Source organism: Oncorhynchus kisutch, unplaced genomic scaffold, assembly GCF_002021735.2.
Source record: "Oncorhynchus kisutch isolate 150728-3 unplaced genomic scaffold, Okis_V2 scaffold3646, whole genome shotgun sequence".
In the NCBI taxonomy this organism is placed as follows: Eukaryota; Metazoa; Chordata; class Actinopteri; order Salmoniformes; family Salmonidae; genus Oncorhynchus; species Oncorhynchus kisutch.
The window spans coordinates 336,227-346,295 of record NW_022265591.1 but is presented as its reverse complement, the minus strand read 5'-3'; the positions used below and the strand labels follow the sequence as shown (position 1 = coordinate 346,295).

General features: G+C 45.5%; 1 protein-coding gene across 1 annotated transcript in view; it reads right to left on the bottom strand.

Annotated features, from left to right (window-relative positions):
- Positions 1-5,794: 5,794 nt before the first annotated feature.
- LOC109881755 (glutamate receptor-interacting protein 1-like) overlaps positions 5,795-10,069 on the bottom strand; it is a 142,619-nt gene continuing 138,344 nt past the window's right edge. The window contains 2 exon segments of the mRNA XM_031820760.1: positions 5,795-7,263; positions 8,650-8,796. Of these exon segments, the coding sequence (XP_031676620.1) occupies positions 6,946-7,263; positions 8,650-8,796 (465 nt within the window). The 3' untranslated portion in view covers positions 5,795-6,945.

Here is a 10,069-nt window from a genome sequence, read left to right as displayed (position 1 = left end):
TAATAATGAGTAGCAGTAGTTGAGGTAATGGAGGTAGGTAGGGGTAACGTGACTATGCATAGATAATAATGAGTAGCAGTAGTCGAGGTGATTGAGGTAGGTAGGGGTAACGTGACTATGCATAGATAATAATGAGTAGCAGTAGTTGAGGTAATGGAGGTAGGTAGGGGTAACGTGACTATGCATAGATAATAATGAGTAGCAGTAGTCGAGGTAATGGAGGTAGGTAGGGGTAACGTGACTATGCATAGATAATAATGAGTAGCAGTAGTTGAGGTAATGGAGGTAGGTAGGGGTAAAGTGACTATGCATAGATAATAATGAGTAGCAGTAGTTGAGGTAATGGAGGTAGGTAGGGGTAACGTGACTATGCATAGATAATAATGAGTAGCAGTAGTTGAGGTAATGGAGGTAGGTAGGGGTAAAGTGACTATGCATAGATAATAATGAGTAGCAGTAGTTGAGGTAATGGAGGTAGGTAGGGGTAACGTGACTATGCATAGATAATAATGAGTAGCAGTAGTTGAGGTAATGGAGGTAGGTAGGGGTAACGTGACTATGCATAGATAATAATGAGTAGCAGTAGTTGAGGTAATGGAGGTAGGTAGGGGTAACGTGACTATGCATAGATAATAATGAGTAGCAGTAGTTGAGGTAATGGAGGTAGGTAGGGGTAACGTGACTATGCATAGATAATAATGAGTAGCAGTAGTTGAGGTAATGGAGGTAGGTAGGGGTAACGTGACTATGCATAGATAATAATGAGTAGCAGTAGTTGAGGTAATGGAGGTAGGTAGGGGTAAAGTGACTATGCATAGATAATAATGAGTAGCAGTAATGTAAATAGCCCGGTGGCCAGTTGATGAACTGTTCAGGAGTCTTATGGCTTCGGGGTGGAAGCTGTTAAGGAGCCTTTTGGACTTTGGCGCTCCGGTACCGCTTGCCGTGCGGTATTTTTAGGCCCTTCCTCTGTCACCGCCTGGTACAGGGGTCCTGGATGGCAGGAAGCTCGGCCCCAGTGATGTACTGGGCCTTCCTCTGTCACCGCCTGGTATAGAGGTCCTGGATGGCAGGAAGCTCGGCCCCAGTGATGTACTGGCCCTTCCTCTGTCACCGCCTGGTATAGAGGTCCTGGATGGCAGGAAACTCTGCCCCAGTGATGTACTGGGCCTTCCTCTGACACCGCCTGGTACAGAGGTCCTGGATGGCAGGAAGCTCGGCCCCAGTGATGTACTGGCCCTTCCTCTGTCACCGCCTGGTATAGAGGTCCTGGATGGCAGGAAGCTCGGCCCCAGTGATGTACTGGCCCTTCCTCTGTCACCGCCTGGTACAGAGGTCCTGGATGGCAGGAAGCTCGGCCCCAGTGATGTACTGGGCCTTCCTCTGACACCGCCTGGTACAGAGGTCCTGGATGGCAGGAAGCTCGGCCCCAGTGATGTACTGGGCCTTACCCACTTCCCTCTGTGGCGCCTTGCGGTCGGAATCCCCTCCGGCGCCATCATTAGACAGGAAACTCTGCATTACCATCTGTTTATTTTAAAGTCATGTTTTAATTGTAAATCACCTCAGCCATGTTGTTTATTTTCCCACTCTGTAAATCACCTCAGTCATGTTGTTTATTTCCCCACTCTATAAATCACCTCAGCCATGTTGTTTATTTTCCCACTCTGTAAATCACCTCAGCCATGTTGTTTATTTTCCCACTCTATAAATCACCTCAGCCATGTTGTTTATTTTCCCACTCTGTAAATCACCTCAGCCATGTTGTTTATTTCCCACTCTATAAATCACCTCAGCCATGTTGTTTATTTCCCCACTCTATAAATCACCTCAGCCATGTTGTTTATTTTCCACTCTATAAATCACCTCAGCCATGTTGTTTATTTCCCCACTCTATAAATCACCTCAGCCATGTTGTTTATTTCCCCACTCTGTAAATCTTATTTTTATTGTTTCTCTTTTCTCGGCCATATAAATGTCTACAGCTGGAGGAATTCCCAAAGTTACACAGACGATAAATATCATGCTACCAAAGTATTAAATTTGTACAAAAATACTTTTACAGGTCATTATACCGGTCCATTAGAAATAAAAATACAATATTTTTTCAGGGACATAAACAGTGAGTTTTTGCTTCTTTAACTGTATCATACAGTGGGGCGGCAGGGTAGCCTAGTGGTTAGAGCGTTGGACTAGTAACCGGAAGGTTGCGAGTTCAAACCCCCGAGCTGACAAGGTACAAATCTGTCGTTCTGCCCCTGAACAGGCAGTTCACCCACTGTTCCCAGGCCGTCATTGAAAATAAGAATGTGTTCTTAACTGACTTGCCTGGTTAAAAAAAGATGTTTGACCCCCACTATGGTAATTGGCAGTGTGTGTACTCCAGTATTAAGAACAGAAAAATGACCACTCCACCTGAGTTTTCTTTTTCTATTTAACTCAAGGCTTCGTCTGCATAAGTCCAAAAGCTTGTTCTCTGTAGCGTTGAGGTGAATTGTAAAGAAACCGAAGGTGCAAATGTCTGCAAATGAACTGTATCTGTGGTTAAATAAACCACAGCGAATGGCTTGAGATTCAACTGGACTCTTAAAAGACAACAATAGTAGCAGTGACTGAAGTAGTCAAAATATTACTGTTGGGCTACTACGGTTGAACTGTGTGTAGTCATTTCCAGTAGCTGAGATGTCAGTCATTTTCAGTAGCTGAGATGTCAGTCATTTTCAGTAGCTGAGATGTCAGCTATTTTCAGTAGCTGAGATGTCAGTCATTTTCAGTAGCTGAGATGTCAGTCATTTTCAGTAGCTGAGATGTCAGTCATTTTCAGTAGCTGAGATGTCAGTCATTTTCAGTAGCTGAGATGTCAGCTATTTTCAGTAGTTAAGTATCCAGTGTGTTGGGAGTTGTCCATGTCAGTAGTTGAGATGTCAGTCATTTCAGTATACAGTGCATTTGATGTCAGCCATTTCAGTAGTTAAGTATCCAGTGTGTTGGGAGTTGTCCATGTATAACTACAGCACTTGAAAGTGAACATGTGACGACATGGCTTTTCCAACCGTCTCTATGGCGCAAGTGAGAGAGATGGAGAGCGAGATCGTTGTCTAAATAAGAGATTGAGTGGTTGGTTGTATCGTGGGACGGATAATGCTGTCGTACGTGAGCCATTTCCACACAACAAACAAAAAAATAGTGAGACCATAGAAATAGAAATCCTAGACAGGAATTTTTTTTCCCCCCATTTTCAATTCGATCCCCTATTTCAAGTCTGATCTAGTTCTGTAAGCAAGAGACCGTGTTCTGTGACCACTGAAGACGTCACTCGTCCAGAAAACGCCACTAGTTTACATGAAGTGCACGTTTAGGGAACGTCTGTTTTGCCACAGGTCCGCCTGCTTTTGAACAGACCTCTTTTTTTTCTGGTGTCATCGTTGTTTTTTTTATGAAGTGAAAATCTTACTGGAATTACATCTTGTTGCCTTACCCTATAAATGGTAAGACATTACACTGGGTCCTTCAATATACACCTCTACATCTCTCATCATCATCATCATCATCAAACAAGTGTCATTTTCTATATTACAAATTCTTTGTTATTATTTGAAGCCTTTTTGGGGGGGGCAAACCTCAGAGAAACAATGAACCGTATAAAAACATACTTTAAACAAAGCCAGTATCACACAGATTAGCATATTAGTTGATATTTACTCAAATAGGGTACAGGGATGGTGGGATACAAAGTAGAGAAGCTGTTTTGAATTGCTTGGGTTGTTTTTAGATTTTACCTCATGCTTCCCCCTCCCCTTAAATCAATGGGTCTTCCCCCTCCCCTTAAATCAATGGGTCTTCCCCCTCCCCTTAAATCAATGGGTCTTCCCCCTCCCCTTAAATCAATGGGTCTTCCCCCTCCCCTTAAATCAATGGGTCATTTTGATTGGATGGTAGAAATTAAATGAGTAACGTTACTATTCCGGGTGTTTAATTAAGGTTGATTTGATATCTGGTTGGTTGGCGCTCTTTTCAGATCGTCGTTTTAAAAGGATAAATGGCTGCTATAATGTGGAAGTCGTTTTTCTAAACCCAGTTTTATAGGTGCCTCTTTCTAAGTAGTTGTTAGTTTCAGTACCGATGAAACTACCTGCGATGTGCTGTCCAATGGTCTGAAGTAGTAGGACTTTCTCTCTGGGGCCTCCCGTAGTGGCTCAGCGGTCTAAGGTACTGCGTCGCAGGGCTCGAGGCGTCACTACAGCCCCGGTGTCCATCCCAGACTGTGTTACAGCCGGGCCGAGACCAGGAGACCCATGAGGCGGCGCGCTACAGCCCCGGTGTCCATCCCAGACTGTGTTACAGCCGGGCCGAGACCAGGAGACCCATGAGGCGGCGCACAATTGGCCCGAGCGTTGTCCTGGTTACGGAAGGGTTTGGCCCGTACGGGATTTCCTTGTCCCATTGCGCTCTAGCGACTCCTTGTGGCGGGTTGAGCGCCTGCAAGCTGACTACGGTCGCCAGTTGTACGGTGTTTCCTCCCACACATTGGTGTGGCTGGCTTCGGGGTTAAGCGAGCAGTGTGTGAAGAAGCAGTGCGGCTTGCCAGGGTCGTGTTTCGGAGGACGCATGGCTCTCGACCTTCACCTCTCCATGTACGGGAGTTGCAGCGATGGGGCAAGACTGTAACTACTAATTGGATATCACAATTCTTTTTAAACTCTATCTCTGGTTCCTGTAACAGCACAGTGTTAGCATACCTATTCCACTCATACTGTATGCAGGCAAGTCAGACTCAGGGTCTGTTCTTCCTCCCTTTACTAGTGGAGCTGTAAGGAAGCACATTGCATATATCACCACCTCGTACATTAAAAACATCTCTTCTGCATCTATTTATGACAATAGATCTATGTCCAAATGAAGGATAAGGTGCTTCAGGGAAATGGGCGATCCTGTATTCTAGGATTCAGAGAAGTCGCCATTTTTGTTTTTGGGGAATTGCAGATTGTGTTTTGTTGTTTTGTTTCTTTCTAATTGCGCGTAGCCTAGATAAAGCTGCTTCTTCATTCTCCCCAAAGCAAAGCTTTTTAAATCCTTCTCTAAAGGGTTTCATATATTATGCTTCTAGGTCAACCAGTGTGCTTGGTGACATGCATGGAGAGGAGACGTCACGTCTTGTCTCGTCTGCCAAACGCATTGTGATGAAGCCTAAGGGGACGACTGACTGTCCTGGTTCCATTTCAACATCCTCCTCCTCCTCAGTCTTGCCTACGAGAGGCAGGACTACAGTACAGGCTTCAGAGAGGCAGGACTACAGTACAGGCTTCAGAGAGGCAGGACTACAGTACAGGCTTCAGAGAGGCAGGACTACAGTACAGGCTTCAGAGAGGCAGGACTACAGTACAGGCTTCAGAGAGGCAGGACTACAGTACAGGCTTCAGAGAGGCAGGACTACAGTACAGGCTTCAGAGAGGCAGGACTACAGTACAGGCTTCAGAGAGGCAGGACTACAGTACAGGCTTCAGAGAGGCAGGACTACAGTACAGGCTTCAGAGAGGCAGGACTACAGTACAGGCTTCAGAGAGGCAGGACTACAGTACAGGCTTCAGAGAGGCAGGACTACAGTACAGGCTTCAGAGAGGCAGGACTACAGTACAGGCTTCAGAGAGGCAGGACTACAGTACAGGCTTCAGAGAGGCAGGACTACAGTACAGGCTTCAGAGAGGCAGGACTACAGTACAGGCTTCAGAGAGGCAGGACTACAGTACAGGCTTCAGAGAGGCAGGACTAGAGTACAGGCTTCAGAGAGGCAGGACTACAGTACAGGCTTCAGAGAGGCAGGACTACAGTACAGGCTTCAGAGAGGCAGGACTACAGTACAGGCTTCAGAGAGGCAGGACTACAGTACAGGCTTCATTAAATAAATGGGGGTCACGTTTCAAATATTGTGCTATTTTCCAGATGTTTGTTTTCCTTTCTTCCCCCAAGTCAAATAGTCTACTTAAAAATCACTGGGAAGAAGTGATATTGTCTCTGTAAAAACCATTAGAAATCACAGGGGGAGGGACAGAGAGCTAGTGAGACCCATCTATGACAGATGAAGGAGGACAAGGAGGACAGAGTGAAGCCAAGTGTGAACGAGAGAGAGAGAGAGAGAGAGAGAGAGAGAGAGAAGGAGGGAAGGAAGGACTCCCTAGAATAACTAGATGGAGGGTTTGTATCACTCTGGCCTTGTTTCTGTCACGACGCTACACAGCAGTGGTGCAGCAACACAAACACACACGTACAGAGTGGCCAGTCCAGCATCACATGTAAACATTTCAGCAAATATTATTGTGTTTTCTTTTGTCTTTTGTTTTAAACAACAGAATTGTGTTACTGTTTTATAGTCCAGCTGCAGTAATAAAAAGGAGAGGATCGGTCGGATGGCACTATTGTTTCAGTTCATCACTGTTGTTATTTTTGTCTCAGGTATTTTCCAAGAGGTCAGTGTGGTAGACGTTACCCTCCATCTTTGTAGTTCACCTCCATCTTTGTAGTTCTTTGTAGTCCTTGGGTAGTGGTGCGTACCGTACTCAATAGTCCCCAGTGTGAGGGAGGAAGAGGAGGAAACCTCTTGTGATTGTGGCTCATGCTCTGGCTCAGAGGAAGGAGTTTAGTTTTGTCAGTGTGCTTTGACTTAGCGGCCCAGGACCCCACCGTCCACCTAGGAACACTGTCTGTCTATCTGTGTCCTTAATAACACCCTATTCCCTAGGTAGTGCACTACTTTTAGCCAGAGCTGTGAGGGGTTAGCCTGCAAAAGAGGTTCTGGACAGAAGTAGTGCCCTGCACGTGCAATAAGGCTCCATTTTAGATTGACCCCCTGTCTCATCAGAGTGGTTTTCTACAGTAGCACCAGGGGGAGGACAACTCACAGGGGAAGGGGAGAAAGAGAGAGCCTTGGGCCTTCAGACCTCCAGTCTGCTATAAGGTCTTAGTGGGGTCTCTATCATCTAGCCCAGCCCCAGCCAGCGCCGCCCCGATCCCAGTCACCCCGATTCCAGCAGCCATCCTGGACAAGGAATGGTGGTTCTGGTTCGGTGGAGGGCCAGAGAGGCTGTCCCCCGGCTCGGTCCAGTTGATAACGGGCTCCTCGGCGGGTAGCTGGTTCAGTTCTGACTGGGACCCGGTTCTGGAGGAAGCAGGGTTCCTGCTGATCACTAGGTCCAGTTTGTTTCCTGACTCGGCGATCAGAGGGACCACCAGACAGCAGTCGAAGTCTCTGGTCCTCACGTGGTTGATCTGAGAAACCAAAGACCAGAGAAATACTTATTTAGATTTGGTTTAAAAAGGCAACAAAAGGAAGTGATTTGAGTTTGGCGTTTCCAGCTAGCAAGCACAGACTGAAGGTCCATCGTGGGAAACCTCTGTTTGACCATCATCTGGTGAGCAGAGGTTTGCCACGATGCTGGTGTATATCTGGTTTAAAAGCTTTGGTTTAAAAGCCAAACAAATATGTGATATTTGTATTTCCTGAGACTGAAAGTTTAACTTCAGGCTTTGCCTCAGAGCGGTTTCCTTTCATTTCAGTTAGGAGCCGACAAGATCAATACATCTACTCTGTTTAAACCTTCAGGTGAACCGTTTGTAAAACCCAGTCCTGTTCTTCAAACAGGAAGTCAGAACACTTACGTTCTCTCTCTCTGCTCCTGTGTACGACTGATGTAATATTTACTGATGTACCCGTCAATTACAACCACAGTAAACATACAAGCTGAATAATGTATCATCTTGGCTATCGGAATAAACTGCAGTTCATTTCCTTGAGCACCTTTTGTGTTTGTGCTTTTAAAAACAACATTGTCAGCGACTTGGAAAAAAATAAAAGTTGAATAACGTCTCAGGTTGACGTTCACCTGTCAGAAAACTAAATTGTAGTTGAGTTCCTTGTTTGTGCTTTTAAAAAACAACAGTGACCTGAGGGAAGCTGATAAGGAAGACAGTCTCTCTCTCTCTCTGAGCAGCGAATAATGAGACAACCTCTCTTTTCATATGCTAATGACACGTTCACTAGATTGACAGCTTCCCTGGAGAGGGATTCATCTATCCATCAACACGAGTCTCTCTGCCAAGTAAGCCTCACTTAAACCAGCGGGAAATTAGGCCAATGTTGTGTATCAATTTGGGGCCCCAAAAAATACAAAAAATCCTTTGACGTTGTATGAACTGTGTAGATCTGCTCTACTTTAGGGAGTTCTGTAACATCCATATCTACTTCCTGTCTTTAGCTACACGGAAGAAATAGAAACTAATGGAAAGGTCAAATGAGTTCTTATCTAAATGTAGAAAGTGCTTGTGGGCGACGGAGAGAAACAACATGGTGCCGTTTCAGGCCTTGTGGCGGAGAGAAACAACATGGTGCAGTTTCAGGCCTTGTGACGGAGAGAAACAACATGGTGCAGTTTCAGGCCTTGTGACGGAGAGAAACAACATGGTGCAGTTTCAGGCCTTGTGGCGGAGAGAAACAACATGGTGCAGTTTCAGGCCTTGTGGCGGAGAGAAACAACATGGTGCCGTTTCAGGCCTTGTGGCGGAGAGAAACAACATGGTGCAGTTTCAGGCCTTGTGGCGGAGAGCGATGTGGGTGATGGTGTGTGTGTGTGTGTGTGTGTGTGTGTGCGTGTGTACCTGTAGCAGCCTGTCGTAGGACTTCAGGCCCCCGACCTCTGCAGGTCCACCTGGGCGGATGTTGTTGACATAGACACCTTTCTCCAGGAGGCCATCCGACACACTGAAGCCAAAGTCTTCAAGGTCCGACTCCTTCAACAGACTCACCTGCACAATCAATCAATAATGTCCTCAAACAATCAATCAATAATGTCCTCAACCAATCAATCAATAATGGCCTCAACCAATCAATCAATAATGGCCTCAACCAATCAATCAATAATGTCCTCAAACAATCAATCAATAATGTCCTCAACCAATCAATCAATAATGGCCTCAACCAATCAATCAATAATGGCCTCAACCAATCAATCAATAATGTCCTCAAACAATCAATCAATAATGTCCTCAACCAATCAATCAATAATGGCCTCAACCAATCAATCAATAATGTCCTCAACTATCAATGAAACATTTAACCTGGTGTAAATAATGCAGTTCATTAATAGACTGGATGACAGGCTGTGTCTGCTGACAGTCATAACGTGATTGATAGACTGGATGACAGGCTGTGTCTGCTGACAGTCATAATGTGAATGATAGACTGGATGACAGGCTGTGTCTGCTGACAGTCATAACGTGATTGATAGACTGGATGACAGGCTGTGTCTGCTGACAGTCATAATGTGAATGATAGACTGGATGAAGGCTGTGTCTGCTGACAGTCATAATGTGATTGATAGACTGGATGACAGGCTGTGTCTGCTGACAGTCATAATGTGAATGATAGACTGGATGAAGGCTGTGTCTGCTGACAGTCATAATGTGATTGATAGACTGGATGACAGGCTGTGTCTGCTGACAGTCATAACGTGATTGATAGACTGGATGACAGGCTGTGTCTGCTGACAGTCATAATGTGATTGATAGACTGGATGACAGGCTGTGTCTGCTGACAGTCATAATGTGATTGATAGACTGGATGACAGGCTGTGTCTGCTGACAGTCATAACGTGATTGATAGACTGGATGACAGGCTGTGTCTGCTGACAGTCATAATGTGATTGATAGACTGGATGACAGGCTGTGTCTGCTGACAGTCATAATGTGATTGATAGACTGGATGACAGGCTGTGTCTGCTGACAGTCATAACGTGATTGATAGACTGGATGACAGGCTGTGTCTGCTGACAGTCATAATGTGATTGATAGACTGGATGACAGGCTGTGTCTGCTGACAGTCATAACGTGATTGATAGACTGGATGACAGGCTGTGTCTGCTGACAGTCATAATGTGATTGATAGACTGGATGACAGGCTGTGTCTGCTGACAGTCATAATGTGATTGATAGACAGAATGACAGGCTGTGTCTGCTGACAGTCATAATGTGATTGATAGACTGAATGACAGGCTGTGTCTGCTGACAGTCATAATGTGAT